The sequence below is a fragment of the Artemia franciscana genome, chromosome 2 (genome assembly GCF_032884065.1).
Source record: "Artemia franciscana chromosome 2, ASM3288406v1, whole genome shotgun sequence".
Lineage (NCBI taxonomy): Eukaryota > Metazoa > Arthropoda > Branchiopoda > Anostraca > Artemiidae > Artemia > Artemia franciscana.
The window spans coordinates 51794830-51813736 of NC_088864.1; the positions used below are offsets into that span (position 1 = coordinate 51794830).

The 18907-nt window shown below is 33.1% G+C and overlaps 1 protein-coding gene across 4 annotated transcripts in view; it reads right to left on the minus strand.

The window, feature by feature from the left end:
* The window catches only part of LOC136043391 (caspase b-like), a 128098-nt gene that overhangs the window by 84481 nt on the left and 24710 nt on the right, over positions 1-18907 (minus strand). For 2 of the 4 annotated variants that reach the window (XM_065728316.1, XM_065728303.1), the window contains exons 2-3: positions 17845-18147; positions 11757-11896 (exon numbers count right to left, since the gene is read on the minus strand). In XM_065728316.1, coding sequence (XP_065584388.1) covers positions 11757-11896; positions 17845-18147 — 443 coding nt within the window. Of the gene's footprint in view, positions 1-11756; positions 11897-17844; positions 18246-18907 lie in introns of all 4 variants that reach the window. The other 2 variants (XM_065728311.1, XM_065728306.1) reach the window with 1 other exon arrangement.

The window sequence follows — 18907 nt, forward strand, 5'->3', positions numbered from 1 at the left end:
CAACCCACCAAAGCTTTGCAATGGCACGCGACTTGCCGTAAAAAAAAAACAATGGAAAACCTAATAGAGGCCACAATCTTGACAGGGCCTTTTGAGGGTGAGGCTGTTCTTATTCCTCGCATTCCCATGATTCCAACGGATCTGCATTTCAATTTAAAAGATTGCAATTCCCAATTCGATTAGCATTTGCAATCACCATTAACAAAGCTCAAGGTCAATCATTAGAAAAATGTGGTATAGATCTTAATACTGATTGTTTTTCCCATGGACAATTGTACGTTGCATGTTCGAGGGTCGGTAAACCTGACAATCTATTTATATGCAGCGACAATTGGACAGCGAAGAATGTTGTATATTCGCAAGTTTTACGCAGTTAATTTGTATTGTATCTATCTATCTATCTATCTATATAAAAACGAGTTGTGTGTATGCATGTTTGTTTGTTTGTAAAAAGAGCGTTTGCATATGACGTCATTATTAGTACATACGGCTTTGTATATGCACAGACAATGGGAAAGCCAAGAATGTTGTATATTCGCAATTTTTACGTAGTTTAACTCCTGCAGACAAAATGAATGCTTGCCTGAAAAATTCTAATTTATGGGCACACGTAAAAATATTAAAATTAACTACAAATATGCGTGTACGATTGCAAAACGATGACTCTGGTCAAACATTTTCAGATCAATTGCTGGCAATTGGAAACGGAAAGCTCCCAGTAGTGGGAAAGCCAAGAATGTTGTATATTCGCAATTTTTACGTAGTTTGAAACACATATATAAATCTATCTATATTCACAGGTGGGACACAGGGACAAAACTACAATGGCACGTAACTAATATGGCGCGTAACGACTTACGTGCGCGGGGGGGCTTGGGCTGGGGCGCGAAGCACCCCACCAACTAGGTGTTGGGGTGGCGCGAAGCGGCACCCCAACAGCTAGTTACAAATAAAAAGCAAGTGTTTTCGGATTTTTACCTCATGCAGACCTATTTACACAAATAAAATTTAAATAATTGCTTGCAGCGAAGGGACCAATTTGCCTTATTTTATTTATCTATACGGGTCCATAAAAGAAATTCTAAAGCTTGAGTGCTGCTTGTGTATTTGTATATCTGAATTTGTATTCGGATAAGACAGTAATCACACATGACAACTACCTACACCTAGCATAATTGGATTCATATAAACGGTTCCCGTATCTCCATACTTCTTGGCAACCTTCCGTTGACAATTTCTGGTAACAGTGGTTACAACTAATACCTCACTGAGTCATTCAAGAACAATCCGAGTCGTTAGTTCCTTGGTCTAATTCATTTATTCTCATGCGTTCCAATAACAGCTGCATCTAGTCTTTGAGGGGTATTTTTGACTTCGGAACACATTATGTAAAATATTTGAAAGGACTGCAGCCAGCAAAATTATAATATAGAAATAAGTTTTGTTGCTGATTGTTGAATAGAATATTTTTTGCTTTATTTTTTGATACCCTGCAACAACAATGCCAAGTGTTGCAATCTTGAATGCAAACCTGAAACAGGCTTTTTAATTATTTTCGAATTGTAAAAAAAATAATTGTCGGCTTTAAGATTTGATTAGATCAAAATATTCGCCAGATTTTTTTCTATCTGTTAAAATAAAAACCACCGAGATCAGTCAGGCAAACTGCAAATGTTTAACATGGGAGGTATAGGAAAACTCCTTGAGAGTCCGTTCTGCATTAAAAGAGCGTTACTCATTTTGAGATTTATTTATTCATTTTTATTAATACCTGTTGTAAGTTTTTTGTTTTGATTTTTTATTTAATTCCTGTTCGTTTTGGTTTCATTTATTTTTTAATAGTAATTTCTGTTTGTTCGGAGTTTCAGTTATCTTAGGTTTCTATTTCGTCTAATTTTAAGTTATTATAGTCTTTACTTTTATTCAGAAACCTTCTTTTTCGGAAAGTGTTTTTTAATTAATCAAACAGTTCGTGGTAACAAACTGTAGTAACGAATGACCCGGCTCAATAGTAAACGAAACTAAAACAACGGAGTTTTGATACTAATAGATACGTCAAAAGAATTGGATTTTTATTTTGATTTTAAATATATGAGTTATATCAAATTTAGTCTTACCCATTAAAAGTTACGAGTCTGAGAAAATGCATTATTTTGGAAAATAGGGGGAAAACTCCCTAAAAGTCTTAAAAAAAATTACACTGTCGCATTCATCGTATCAGAGAGCCTTATTGTAGAAATTTCAAACTACTATCTACAAAAATGTGGAACTTCATATATTTTTGCCAAAAGACCAATCACGGGTGCGTGTTTATTTTATTTCCATTTAATTATTCTTTCCAGGGGTGATTGTACCGACCGAATGGTCCTAGAATGCCGCGAGAGGGCTCATTCTAATGAGAATTAAAAGTTCTATTGCCCTTTTTAAGTAACCAAAATAACTGAACAGCACCTAGGCCCCTTCCTACGCTCATTCTTTTCCCAAAGTCAACGGATCAAAATTTTGAGATTGCCATTTTGTTCAGCATAACCAAAAATCTACGTCCGATCAAAACTAAGAAAAAGTCATTCAGCAGAAAAAGAATATATATATTTTTTTTAGTTATTCATGTGTGGAGAGTCAAAATCAAACATGCATTAATTCAAAGATGTTTAGAAATTAAATAAAAAAGGCAAGTTTTTTTTTAACTACAAGCAAGGAGTGACATTAAAACTTAAAACCGGCAGAAATTATTCCGTATATGAAAGGGGCTGTGCCCTCCTCCCCGCTTCGCTTTTCACGCTAAAGTTTTAATTGTCTTAAGGAGTACAATTGTGACAAAGTTTCAAACTTTAACGTAAAGACTGGGATGTTGAGGATGGGAAAACCTCTTTCATATATGGAATAATTTCTGTTCGTTTTAAGTTTTAATGTCGCTCCTTATTTGTAGTTAAAAGAACTTGTTTTTTTTTTTATTTAACAACTATAAATGGTTAAAAGACCCCTTTGAACCTAATTTTTCCAGTATAGCCACTGATGAGAAGAAGGAAGCAGTTTGTTGGTTTTTCGAAGTAGATGAGGAAATCCCCGTTGAATTAAAGATTTGGTAACGTATTCTGTCTTCCCCTTTACGAGCGAACCCGTGACCCTAGAAACTCTTTATCTCTCGCAATTATTGTCTGGTTGATGGAGGGATGCATTGGGCGCAATCAAAACAGAAACTTATTACAAAACTCTTGCCAAAACAGAATATTGCCATGCATCATATTCCTTCAAAACGGATGGTTCCAAATGGCTTTAAAGTCACAAAAGCCCCCAAACTACTCTAATTAAACTAAAAGCCGTACATGAAAACTTTGACAGACACCATTGATTAAAGACGACCAGGTGATAAACCCAAGTTTGAAAAGAAATATATAAAATGATTTTAAATTCAGCTTATGGAAGGGTATGTGAATCATTTTGTAATCACAACCGTTCCCGTTGTGACTAATTCAGGTAAATTTGTATGAATCACTGTGGATCAAAATTTCACCTCGTTTACAATCGAAGGCACGTAAATGGTACTTTTCATTGCAAAGAATGAATGTTGTGTTAATCAAGAATATTGCCATGGGTAATTTAATTCCAGAATATCTAAGTAACGTATGTTTGAATTTTTCTATAGTCAAGCAGTTTCTGGTAACGAACTGTAGTAAGGAGCGACCCGGCTCAATAGAAACCGAAACTCTAAAAAACGGAATTTTAATACCAATAGTTACATCAAAAGAACTGTATTTCAATGCTGATTTAAAATATATAAGCTTCATCAAGATTAGTATTACCCATCAAAAGTTACGAGCCTGAAAAAATGCCTCATTTTCGCAAATAGGGGGAAACACCCCCTAAAAGTCATACAATCTTAACAAAAATCATACCATCAGATTCAGCGTATCATAGAACCCTACTATAGAAGTTTCAAGCTCCTATCTACAAAAAGGTGGAATTTCTCATTTTTTGCTAGAAGACAAATCACAGATACGTGTTTATTTGGTTTTTTTTTCCCAGGGGTGATCGTATCGACACAGTGGCCCTAAAATGTTGCAAGAGGGCTGGTTCTAACAGAAATGAAAAGTTCTAGTGCCCTTTTAAGTGACCAAAAAATTGGAGGGCACCTAGGCCCCCTTCCATGCTCATTTTTCCCCAAAGTTAAAGGATCAAAATTTTGAGATAGCCATTTTATTCACCATAGTCGAAAAACCTAATAACTATGTCTTTGGGGACGATGTACTCCCCCACAGTCTCTGTGGGAGGGGCTGCAAGTTACAAACTTTGACCTGTGTTTACATGTAGCAATGGTTTTTGGGAAGAGTACAGACGTTTTCAGGGGGATTTTTTTGTTTTTTTTGGGGGGAGGGGGGATTTGAAGGGGTTGTGGTTACATGGGAGGATCTTTCCATGGAGGAATTTGTCATGGGGGAAGAGAATTTCAATAAAGAGGGTGCAGGATTTTCTAGCATTATTTAAAAAACAATGAAAAAATAATGTGAAAAGTTTTTTCAACTTAAAGTAAGGAGCAGCATTAAAACTTAAAACAGACAGAAATTATTACGCATATGATGCGTTAACCCCCTTGTAATACCTCGTTCTTTATGCTAAAGTATTTTTAGTAATTTTAACTATTTATTCTACGGCTTTTGTGTTCAGGGGTCATTCTTAAGGAATTGGGACAAAATTTGAGCTTTAGTGTAAAGAGCGAGGTATTGACGAGGGGTTGAACCCCCTCATATACGCAATAATAATAATAATAATAATAATTTATTTTTAACCCACATCATAACAAGTTATGGCACTTGTGGAGTAACAAAAAGAAAAAAAAATGAAATACACTACAAGTAAAATACACTACAAATAGAAAAAAACATTACGCTACGATGAGATTAACCGAACAGACGGACCAAAGGATGATGAGGCGATAAACGATAAAAAGCTGATTCCGACAACCTTCCATACATGAGGGCCAACTTTGCACTTATATCAGGGACATCAAACCCATTGATGTCCCATTCTTCCCATTGCTATACCAAGGGGGGAGATAAAGTAAAAAATTACAATATCTGAAATAAAAAATCCGAATCTGATTAACATCTTTTTTCTTTAGAAGGGGATAAAAACCAGAAAGATAAAGGACAGAATTATCACAGAATGTAGCATATAGTCTACCGAGTGCACGTCTATTATACTTCCCTCGATTAGCAACTATCTTAGAATAGCCCATTTGAATTTTCTTTTGAACATCACGAACAGTGCACTGCCGTAGGCAAGAAATTGAATTCGTAACAGTCATACCCAACCACCGAAAGGCGGAAACAAAGGGTATTGAAAAACTGCGACAAGCTAAGGGAGCACTAGGGGAAGTCGGACCATTAAAAACTAGAAATTCACATTTTTCAACATTAAGAGATAGACCAATATTAGAATACAGACGTGAAACTTTTGAGACCATGAACGAAAGACCTTGCTTATTTTTACACAAAAGTAAAAGGTCATCTGCATAAGCAAGATAACAAACATCTGAGAGTCCAATAAAATAATTTGATCTAATTTCATCTAAAATACCAGAAATGTACATTTTAAATATACTAGGTGATAAAACCCCTCCCTGCTTGACACCTCGACATAAACGGACAAACGGAGATCCAGATTTATTAATTTGGAGGAAAGAATTCTCATACCAAAAACGAAGAAGAAAAATGACTGAAAGATTTACACCGTTATTAAAAAGGGAAAAAAAGCTTGACAGTGAACTACATTGTCAAAAGCTTTAGAAAGGTCCAAAGTACACATATAAAGTGGCGACCCCTCAGCCATGCTATTCTTAAGGGCGGAAGAAAGAACACGGTGTGCATGTTGACAACCAATACCAGCTTGAAACCCGAATTGATTCGATCCGAAATTTATATTTTCATTTAAATGAGGAATTAATATATATTCAAGGATTTTACTCAAGTTACACGTAGTGGTTATAGGGCGATAAGATGAACATTGAGAAGGGAGTTTTCCCCGCTTTAGAATTGAGGTGACATTTCCACAAAGAAAGCTATCTGGAACCAGAGAAGATGTTAAACACATTTGGAAGAACAACTGCAAATGAAATAAAAGAACAGCACACTTTGGATTTATATTATTTAAACTAACACCATCAATATCAATGGATGAAGATTTCAGTTGCTTAATTGTATTTTCAACAGCTGTTATTGATACTGGAATAATATGGCCCTGATGAAGTGAAGGCGGTAGAATTTTAGAAAGTAACCGAGAATAATGTGACTGCACAAAAAAATTAATTTTAGAAAAAATTCCCGAATAGTAAACATACCAAGTTGAACTAGAATTCGAATCACTATTATAAAGATCACTTTTATCCAGCTTCTCAGAATTGATCAATTTAGACCAATTCTTTTTAGAGGCTGGAAATTCCATACCCTTATAACGAATAGATTTAAGGTACTTTTTATAATCATTCTTTGTTTTCGGGTTTATATCCGCAACAGACTCCGTTATAGGTCTACCACAATCAACCCAAATTTGAAGCCAAAGTTTTGCCTTATTTTTAAAATTCTTTAATTCAGGATCAATAAAACATACGAATATAGAAGTTTTTTTACGTAAGTTAATTCGTAAGTTACGTATATTTTTTACTAATGAAAACGTTAGTAAAAAATTAAGGTTCTAGTTGCCTTTTTATGTAATTTCTAGTTGCCTTTTTAAGTAATCCAAAAATTGGAAGGCAGCTAGGCCTCCCCCCTCACTTTTTTCCCCAAAATCTTCCGATTAAAAATATGAGAAAGCCATTTAGCCAACAAAAAGTAGTATGCAAATTTCATTTTAGTTTTTTTATGTGCGGAGAGCCGAGATCAAAACATACATTAATTCAAAAACGTCCAGGAATTAAATAAAAAAAAAGTTTTTTTAACTGAAAGTAAGGAACGACATTAAAACTTAAAACAAACAGAAATCACTTCGTACATGAAAGGGGCTTTTCCTCCTCAACTTCCCGCTCTTTACGCTAAAGTTTTTTACTGTTTTAAAAAGTAGAGTTGAGAGAAAGAGACAAACTTTAGCGTAAAGAGCGGGGCGTTGAGGAGGAAAAGCCCCTTTCATATACGAAGTAATTTCTGTTCGTTTTGAGTTTTAATGTCGCTCCTTACTTTCAGTTAAAAAAAAAACTTTTTTTATTTAATTTAGCTAAGGTACAATTGCCCGGACATGGCGAGGGACACATATTCTCTTCTATTACAAGAACGAAAAATTTTTCTCAGTGCTGGTGCTGACGGTGAGATCACGAGCTCTTGAATGAACTACACCAACTGGGACGGGAAATGATGCCCCGAACTTGTGAAGTATCAAGGATTAAATCAGCTTTTATATTAAAAAATAGGAAACTAGAAGCAATATGATTTCTAAAGTTGTCCAGTCCTAAGGTTTATTAAATTTTGGCCCATTATGAGGATGTTAAGAAACGTTGCAAGAAGATACTTACTAATTATGCACAGAAATAGTGTAATTATGACTGATTATGAGCGCTCCTGAGAATTGCTTTCGAAATTATGAAATACCACTTGCAAAATAAATGGCAATCCGTCCTTTGAGGCATAGAAACTATACTGTTGAAATTACGGTGACAAGAATATTTGAAAAGGTATATATCTGTAGGGACGGTATGAAGGTCCTCCGTCCAAGATTAGCATCTGACTGTAAAGTATGTGTAAAACTTAGAGAAAGTCTTGGTCTGCGTAAAACAGATTAAATTGTTTTAATTTAGAATGTAAATATGTTGTGATGTTACCCTTTTCGACGAATGCAAATTGAATTGAATATCTGCTTTATGAGTGTACATTTTCCATCAGAAAGACATCCATTTGCATAAAAAGTATAATTTTTGTTTGATTGGTAGTAACTTGCCCAAATATTCAGTTGTTGAGCCTTAAGTCCCTAAGGTTCTTGTGTTGTCATCCTTGTCTATAATTTACTTTCAAAGTGGAGATATGCTACACATTTCAGAAAGTGTTTTATGAATAAAGTTATACTGTGCACTTATATTTACTTATAAATAAAAATATTACTACTTCGTTTGGTTCACTTGATTATATTTATTTCTGCCTATGCTATACAGACATACACGTCAGTGAGGAAGGACATAAATGAAAATGTTTTTTTTTATTTAAGAAATGCTTGCAGGATTTAACAAAAGTCTTGAAAATTTTTTTAAGAATTGAAGTTCTGAAAAAATTCAATCTAGAAAAAAAAAAATCTGTTTACATACAAATCTGAATGTCTCATTTCTAATAATAATTTGAAAATACAATCATTTTAGGGGTAATTTAGAGAGAATACTGAAAATATACAGAATTGGAATTAAAGGAAATTTTCCTCAAGGGGCTAGCCTTAGAAAGCCATTGCAAGCCTTAATTAGACACACATTAGGTTTATTTGTTGCTCTGTAGTTTCCCCTTAAAGAATAAGTTCCAAATAATCTTTGGATTTATCCAAAATTAATACCCTGAAAGTTTCTTATTGATAACCTCAGTCAGAATTTGGATTTTAATGATTGAATTTTCATAACATTATTAACCTCTGGAGGAGGAAATAAAAATTTGTAAAGTTTATGCAATGTAAATTGATGAATATATGAGTCAAGTACTAGTTCATTGACTTTTTATTTAGAATGACCTTGGAAAGGTGCCACGCAGAGGTCCATAGTTAAATTAATGACACCCTATTTACTAAAAATTCCACAAAAATATTCAAAATTCTGTTAAAATATCATTAACTCATTAATAAGGCAAACTTATTACGTCATTCGGCAGTCTGGAAATCCTTAAAAAGGGGTTAAGGGTGTATGGCCATCAGTATGAATTAAGCTTAATGCTACTCGACTAACACTGTATCCTTCATTGTTAATGCCTATAAATTTTAAGGACTGGAATCACTTTAAAAATGTTATTTTTTAAAATTTATTTATATTAAAACCATTTTTTTGTTTACTTACTCATTGATATCATGAGGTTTTTGATATGCATAAAAGAAACATAAAAATTAATATTACTATTTAAACTTCAAAAAACTTCCTTGTAACGCTTGTATCCTGCCTCCTAGAAAATTTCTTTGTGGATACCCCTTCCACCTCTCCACATTTTGTGTCATAAAGCACATTAATCTAAATCCCTCTCAAGGTACCTGGATAGTAAATCAACCTCTTGGTTATTTGGATTTGAAAAAAAAAATTGAAAAGAACAGAATGAAATCGAACGAACAAAGAATATGTTTAAAGTGTCATTTTAACCCTAGTTTTTACAGTTCTCTCAATTTCAAGAAACTGAAAATGAAAGCATGGAAAAAAACGTGTTATTTTTATTTTCTAGCTTGTACTTTTTCTCACTTATTTTTTATTTCTCCCCCCCCCCAAAAAAACAGTGTGTCATAGAATATTCTATAAATGCCTCCGATATTTATTTAATTTTTTTTTGACGAGAAAATGTTTCAGCAATCATTACTAAGCTCTCTAATTGCCCTCCTCAGACAAAAATGAAAGCTGAAAAAACTTGGACCCTTTTCCACGGAAGAAGAGTTTGCCAAGAGGGTCAATTTGAATTGAAAAAAAAGAAAGACCAAAAGGACCTCTATTAAAGACCAAAAGCCAATTGATGGCAAGCTGGCTTCCTATCATGTCTTTTTTCTGCGATCCTTAAGCCCCCTCCCCCTTCTGTCATACCCGTGCTGTAATGTCTTAATTTTGACCAAAAATCATAATTTATAAAAGTCGGACGCCTAGTTAGCATAGTAAACAATTATTAAATTATAATTTAATCTCTATCGATTGTTTTCGCTGAACTTACAGAAAGTTTGTAGAAGGAAAGAAATGTTCTTTTAAAGGTAAAATCTAGTTTTACGAATGAACTATCTGTTCTTTAATTCAATACAGATTAGAATCACTGCCCTACAAATCTACCAATCTGTGTGTGTCCTTGGTGTATTCAAATAGTTCTCGCCCCCGAGGCCAAATACTTAGTGTCAGTTTCGGAACCGGACACTCTAGCATTAAAGTTTGAACACGTCGTGAAGATTTTGATAATAATAATAAAAAGTAACTTTACTGCTCTACAAACCAGAGGGCTATCGTAATGAAAAATTTAGTTCTTATATAAATGCAACTAAAATAAACTGATTAAAAACAAACATCACATAAATCAAACCATTAAATAAACAACAAAAATCTGTTTCTATGCACCATTGCTAGTCAAAAAAAATATTTTAATCTTTAAACACACAACAAAGCCTTCATCCCTCACTACATTCTAAAGTTCTTTTTCATCAAACCTACAATCTTAAAGTATTTTCTTTCTCTCCCAACTCAATTTTTTAGACTCACCAATCATATGACCCACCGTCTCAAACACATTTCCACATATAAGGCAAAAGTAAAGAACCATGTCCTTGCCACCTCCCTAAGAAATTTCCATAAAAGTCCTTGTCATATCAATTGATCGTAATTCTTAAGGATCAGGTAGGTTTCTCACAAGGCAAATGTTCAGCTTTGTAGCTAATTCATCCTTCATTTTTTTTTAATCAAATCTTCTTTTATTTAATTACCTAGTATTTTATTACATGTTAAGCTATGCCTGTAAGTTAGTTAAAACATTTAAACTGTGAGACTTTACAGAAACTATGTTGTTGTTTTGTTGCTTTCGCATGACAGTTGCTCATGATAACCATCTTTATTGTGACTAGCCTGTGGTCTCTTACGGAAGCTCTAAACAGTCAATCAGTTTGACCAAAAGCTTTCATCAATCCATTGGTATGTGGTTCAATCAATCTTCAACCAACCCTTCAATCAGCCCTTCAATCTTGACCGAAGCTAATCTAACACACTGCTTTTGATCAAAAGGATTGAGTCATTCAAACTTTCTATAAGTAGCTGTCAACGCTTGACTCAAGCGTCAAACAGGTTTCTAGATGGTCAATCATGCTTGAGTCAATCGACTAACGGAAGTTTTTGATCAAGATAATTGACCATCTAGGGCCTCCTTTAGAAAGTGGTACGACTGTTAATAATTTTAGCTATTCAATGCTTAATTGATCGTTAATTTAATTGGATTTAATTACAGTTATTGCTATTTTTAACTATTTGGTTTTACTTGTAGTATTACGGGCGCTTCATTTTTAAAATGTTACCAAGATATTATAATACAGATTTTTTCCTTCAACTTGCCCTTTCTATATTATTTGATTTGATGTTGCATAGCACTTGTTATATATCAGAATGGAGAGCTTGATTGAGCGCAACTTGATGCTTTGTTGACATTTGACGTTCTCGAGAAAAAATATTCCAATGGTTTGTGTAAACAATATTTTGTTGGTGTCATTTAATACTACCTTGGGCGCTATTAGATAACGATAACGCTTCGTTTTAGGGAATCACAAATTCAAGCTGAGCTTAGTGAGTAACTGAGCAAACTTATAATTGAATTCCTTGGTTTCCAACTAACAGCTACACAGTAGCATTCTCAAGGTGTCAACTTTTTAATTCTAAAAAATGACTATTTCAGACCTTTTATGCATATTTTCAGCATCTATTAGCAGTTGACACTGAATGATAGCTTTGATGAGAAATACAAAAGTTAAGTCCAATACAAAAGACAAGACAAAACAAAAGGCAAAACACTGAACAAACTTTTCAGGTATATGGAAAAGGTGATATCTTAATGAACTCCAAAAATAAAACACAGGAGGCTTACCTGATCTCCAGATCTAGGAACAAAGATCATAGTAGAATCACCGGTAAAGAAGTACTCCTGTATTGTAGCTGCACCAGCAAAGCAAATGACCGAAAAGTCTTTGGGTTCTGAATATAGTTTCATTTCCTTTTCAGCCTCAGCTAAAACAGAACATTTTTTTTTACTCCCAAATTCAATTACTTATGCCTTTACACATTTGAATTTGTATTTATCGGCTCTAAATGATACTTATTCTAAAAACAGTACAAAAGAAAAAGATGTTTTTAATGAAAGGTAAAGACCCAAATTAAAGCTTAGGATGGTCGTACTATAATTTTCTAATTTTAATGCAAACGCGAATCAAATTCAATTAATAAACAATTTCGAAGGTGATCAAAAACAAAAATACTGAATTAAATCAAACGTGGATATACAGAATACGGCTATACGTTAAGAAGTAAATGCTGAAACAAACAGAAAGCAAAAGGAATTATTAAGTTAAGCTTAAAAAGAACACAATTTAACATAAACAGGAGTAAGGTTGCTGCTTATATACTATTATCTTAAAACACTTTTTCAAAGAAAGAAGTTTGTCATGTAGCCAAAAAAGAGAAAAATAGAGTTAAATAATCTTCCAAGCTGTAAAACAACTCTAAATAACTATCAATAAAAAAATGAAACTAAAAACGTATACAAATTGCATTAAATAGCCAAATAAAAGAATAAAAACTAGTAAAAATTAACATTAGAATGGCTCGTAGCCCCCAAGCCTTCTCAAGACCAAAACATAATTTGTGCATCACTGAAAAAAAAATGAACGTGGATTGTCAATTTAATATACATCTACTAATATTTATTCTCTAACGTCTCAGTAATTTCTTATTTATTAAAGTAAAAGAATTGGAAAAACTTAAAACGGATTTTTTTAGTAAAGCACAGATTATTCTCTGGTCTTGAGAAGGCATGAGTGTAATCTGTCCTACTAATGTTAATTTTTGCTTCTTTTAAATTTGACTTGGCTATTTATTGTAATGTCTGTTCGTTTTGAGTTTTATTTATCTATTAATATTGATTTGAGGTAGTTTTACGCTTGGAAGGCTATTTGACTTTATTTCTGATTATTTGTGGCTTAATGGAGCTCTTTACTTTTCTTTGAAAAACTTATTTTGTCGAAAAAGTTTTTTAAATTATTTTCTATTCGTTTTTTATTGACGTCTTCTTTTCATGAAAAAAATTGTATCATTTCGTTTATCCCCCATTAGAATCCATAGTCTGGCTTGCTATTTGTATTTTAGGAGTAACTTAAAAATTCTAAACCTGGCAAAAATTGTATTTTTAAGTTAATTTTTTGCCTCCTCAAGTTGACCTGGGCAAATAAATCTTAAGATTATTCCCAAAAGATTCGATTTATGCTCTTTGAAAACTTAGATACACTTACACTCTTTTTGTTTATTTAAATTTTAAGAGGAGAAGTAGTAATAGTAACAGCCCCAAAATTCTCAACTTGATACCCCAAGTCATTCTCGATATATTACTGAAGAGTCTTATTGGCAACCAAAAACAAAATGCCTTTTGATTTAGTTTTAAAGCGATATTTAGTTCTAAAGCATAATAGACCTATTGCATTACTATGCGGGGCTGACATGCCCAATATCCCTAAGAACATATTTGCTTGACCGTTCTACTATGCTCTTCAAAACAGCTGTCCCAAAATTGAGACTGGATGGGCTTAGAAAATGAATGGGCTGAAGAAAAGGGCTGCTTGCCCTCCAATCTCATTTTACTCTTAAAATAGCCACTAGAACTTTTATTTTTGGATCAAATTAGCTTCTTTATATATCCTCTTCTAATTATATTAGAAGAGGATATATAAAGGCTAAATAAAAGAGGATAATAAACCAGACTTTTTCGACAAGAAGGAAAAAATTTCTAGAATTTTCTTACGATATTCTGGAAACAACAGAAAAGATAGATATTTTTTGTTCTCTACCATATGTTCCAGGTTTGAGTGAAAAACTTAAAAGAATTTTACAAAATAATGGCTTAAAGGTAGCTTTAAGAGGTAGTAATACTTTGGCTAGTTTTTTAAATTCTGGAACGGATCGGACTTCCGTAGAGCAACAAAGTGGGGATTATAAAATCCCATGTACTTGTGGAAACTCTTATGTGGGACGTACTAACCAGAATTTAAAATGAGATTGCTACAACATCGTAATTCTATTTCATCGTCTTTAAAGTAAAATACCAAACCTGAAGATTTCACGTCGGCTCTCTTGGAACATATCTATAATTTCCCACATCATTTTATTTTGTTTGAAAATGTTTCTTTGATTTCTAGGGACCAAGGTTTAAAGCAAATTTTCAGGGAAACAATCGAAATTAAAAAAAATTTATTCAAGAATAATTCCATAAACAAAGATACCGGCGAATTTGGTTTGAACTCAATTTATGATAATTTACTGATGTCAAAAAAAGTAAATACCATCTCACCTAAGAGCTATGACCTCTGTCCTCGTAATATGTCAGATAAATCTAATGAACCGGAAACGAAAAGGTCAGAGAGATTTGCTTCCTCTGTTGCATTGAAAAAAATAAGAGCAATAAACTATATGTAATTAGTTTATTAGGTATTAATTTTGTTTATTTTTATTCATGTCTTTTAGTTTTACTGCTGATGATGAACACCGTATATGTGTTCGAAATATCCAGTTAAATAATTTTTATATATATTCACTGTCAATTAAAAGGTTTCATCCCTATTTTGAACTTTTTTACTCTCGTCATGGAAAGGCAGTGTCGTCTTTTCCAAGTTATTTACTGCTGAAGATTTTTTTATTGGTCATAAGCTTATGAACAAAAAGAGTAATACTGCTTCTTGCTTCCAAACCTTTTATAAAGTTTAATTGTCCTTTTCGTTTTATTAAATGCAAAAGAACAAATTTTTTCAACTCAAAGTAAGGAGCAAAAATAACATTATTGCTCCTTTCTAAAATAACATTAAAATAAGTTCTAAAATAACATTAGCGTAAAAACCGAGGTGATAACTGGAGGGTGACCTCCTTTGGTCACCCTCTTTTTTTCCTGGAGGAAAAAAAATTTGTTTTTTTATTCAACTTCTGATCGTTCTATAAATAATGCTTGAAAATCTAATTTCTCATCCTTGAAATATTCACTTTTCCCATGAAAAATTCTTCAATGGAGACATCCTCCCAAGTAATTCTCCCCCCTCCCCACCAGAAAAATCCCCCTGATAAATGTCTGTATACTTCCCAATCACCAATGCTATATATAAACAACGGGCAAAGTTCATTGGTTGTAACCCTTCCCCTGGGCGTTGTGGGGGTGCAAGTCATCCTCAAAGACATAGTTATTTAATTTTTTTGACTATGCTGAGAAAGATGGCTATCTCAAACTTTTGATCGGGTGACTTTCGGGAAAAAGGGGTAGGACGCCGGCTAACTGCCCTCGAATATTTTTGGTCACTTAAAAAGGACACTAAAACTTCTGATTTCCGATCAGATGAGCCCTTTCCCGATCTTTTGTGATCATTGCTTCAATATGAAAAAAAAATATAATAAACAGGCATCTGTGATCTTTCTTATGGCGAAAATGCAGAATTCCACATTTGTGTACATAGGAGCTTAAAACATCTACAGTAGGGTTTTCTGGTATAATTAATCTCATGTTGTCATTCTCTTTAATGTTACTTGCTGTCTTGGGAGTGTTTCTCCCCTTTTTCAAAAATTTGGCAAATTCTTCTCAGGCTCGTAATTTACGATGGGTAATATTAAATTTAATGAATTTTACATATTTTGAATAAACATAAAAGTCGACTCTTTTGATGTATCTGTTGTTACCAAGACTCTGTTTCTTAGAGTTTCGATTAATATTGAGCTGAATTGCTCTTTACTTACAGTTCGCTACCTTGAACTGTTTGATATGAAGCACATGTATGCGAAACAGCCGCGCGATTTGTATTTTCCAACATATCAACACTAAATGTAAAACAATCGCCATAACGATCAAGATGTATTATAAAAAAATTTATAATCAAGAATTATAAGAAATAAATACGTTTTCCAGTGTACAATAATATTAATTTCTGTCAATTCCAGATTTGTTTTTAATTTTAAACGTTAGAGATAAAAAAAACTGTTTAATACATATCTGTATTATTTGTATATATCTGTATTATTGAACAGTTCGTGATAACGAAAATTTTAAGAAACGGAATTTTGAGATCAATAGAAATAGCAAAAGGCTCGGTTGTTTTAGTTGAGTCCAACTATAAAATATTCATTTAGTTTAGTGTCAAAATCTATGAGCTTTCGAAAAGGGGTGAATCACTCCATAAAAGTCAAAAAATTCAAATAAGAATCCCACCATCAAATTCAACGTATTAGAAAACCCTATAGTTATCAAGCTCCCATCTACAAAAATATAGAATTTTACATTTATATACCAAAAAAATATCACTGATGCGTGTTAATTTGTTTTTCTTTGGATTTTTTCCTAGGGTAGTAGTTCTAGAACTTTGGAAGAGCACTTATTTGAACACAAATCAAAAGTTATTGTGCTCCCTCCAAAAGATGAAAAAGATTGGAGGGCAATTAGCCCCCTCTCAAGCCTCTTTTTCCCAGAATTATCTGATCAAAATTTTGAGATAATCTTTTTGTCTAGCATAGCTAAAAGGTCCATTACAAACGCCTTTGTGGTTAATGTTAACCCGTCTGAGCTTCATGGGAAAGGCCTGCAAGTCATGAAACTTGCCTATTGTTTACGTGTAGTATTTGTATGGGAAGAAGATACCTTTTTTACAGCGGGGGGAGAGGTAAATATTGTGCTTGGGGGATTTTTCACCGGGAAAATTTTCTGTGGGATGGGCTTTCAAGGGGAATCCTAAACTAGGGTATTTGCGAGAATTCCTATTCTAAATTCTTTTATTTGTCCTACTTTCTTTTTGTCGATTAAATTTTGATTGTCGAGCTGTTAAGAGGAAGTAACCGGAGAAAATTTTGTTGGTTGTAATTGTCTAGAAGAAATTTCTCTAAGAAGGGGAAAATCTTACATGGAGGAGTCTTCTCCCGGATAAATTCTCCAAGGGGAATTTGTTGCGGGATTAACTTTCTGTTGAGGAGAAGGTTTTGGAGAGAATGCTAATGCACAGTACCTTTATACCTGACAAAAATTAGAACCTTAAAAATCAGTTTATTTTTGAAAGTACAAATTTTGGTGATAATTTTTTTTTTTTACTTTGATTGAAAATCTAGAAGAATGTCAAAGAATGAGGGAAAATCAATTTCATACTTGTATGATATACCCTACCACTCAAAAAATGAAGGTAGATTAATTCTAATAAAATATACCTAAATATGGTAAAAATACAATACTTTAAAAACACTTTTGGGCCATATAAATACAGTTTAGGATGGTGGGTGTAAAGTACAGCTGGTCCGAATGCAAAATATGTTAGGTACAATTATCATTGTATTATGAATTAAGAATTCTTTTCTGACTTCACACTGTCCAAATCCTTTACCCCTATCACCCCTAATATGCAAATACATTGCCTAAACTATTATTTCCCATCTATTCTGTCACTTCTCTTTCTTTTAACTTTCTAAGCTGAAAGAAACTAGCGAAACCAGAAACCAGTCTATAGTAATTCTATGCATGAGCAACTTGGGTGGTAGGGGTATATCATACAAGTACCATCAATTTATTTGGATTGGTTTAAATCTCTTCTCCACCTATGACTCGGTAAAACTCTTTGAATCAGATTTTACGATTTATCAATGAAAATATTTTATACCAGCCAGCTAAAACACAGAGGAAAATGGTCTTGAAAGTCACAGTAATTGCTCAAACACATAACTTAAAGCTGTAATTTAGTCATTTTTAAACCTGTATGCTTACTAAAAAAAAGTAAAGCATCATTAGACTTATAACAGTACTTAATCACTGTAATATTTTAACTCTTTTTTTTTAACACAAGTCGTCTGTATAGGGAGTGTCCCGAGTCTAATAGATTATTTTATATGGGAATACAATCTTTTTATAATTGGCTGTCAGCTGAAGTTACTTCAGAACTGTGGGAAAGATGTTTTACCTGAGAAAGGTATGGTTTTGGATCCATATTGATATCCAATAATGATCTCATTAGCCGGAACTTCAGTCATTTTTTCATTCTTCTTAACGTAGGCTTTGTGACCAACACCATCAAATTCAGGTCTTTCATTCTTCCAAGATGCCAACTTTTCTCTCTTAACGATCAAATACCCAGACACTGGAATAAGTAGTCCATCTGATATTCTGAAATCAACATTCCATGGCTTTGACCATTTCCGAAAATTTGAGAGAGCGGTAACTTCTGCGTCAGTTTCCAAATGGGAAGTAGACATTGTAGCATCACCTAGTAATTCCATTATTTTTAAATCCTTTCTCGTCCTTTCTGTTTGAATAGGGATCAGAATTTTGTTGAATTATCCAAAACTATAGATTTGAGCACGACTAAAATAAAAATAAGTAATGTAATTCGATAGTGTTTCAGAAAATCTAAGAAAAAATTAAAAATCAGTTATTGGTGTTGACACAGAACAAAAAAGCTGAGGCTTCAATAACAAATTTAAAGAATATAAGGAAATTTGAGTCTAAAGGTGCCACATCCTTACCTATGTGCCCATAACTGAAGCCACTCACTTGTTATCATTTTCCTAAGGAACTTTTATTAATAAAGCATAAGAAAACAAAGTAATAAGTAGTAAATTAAAAGCTAGTAAGCCATAAAATATTAAATTAAATAGTATTATAGAAAAACTATTAAAAAAAACTAGGCATAAGCAGAGACTACTTGTGAGGTCAAGGAGATCAGTTTTAAACAAGTACATGCCAGAAAAATATTGTCTTTCAAATTTAGAAGTTACAGAGCAATTAATTGAAACATCCCCCTTCCCAAGTTACACCTCTGTCAGCCTTGTCAGTTTGCAATGGTTGTAGCGTAAGAATTTACATATTTTTTCATTTATATTGAGGTCTTATTATGATTGTTCTCTTAATTTTTTAAATTATGACTGCAGCAATATATGCAACCTAATAAACAACAAAATGCAATGCATTATAATAAATGGAAAAAGCTTTTTGAAAAGAACTGTCAAGTGAAAAGCAATTGCCAT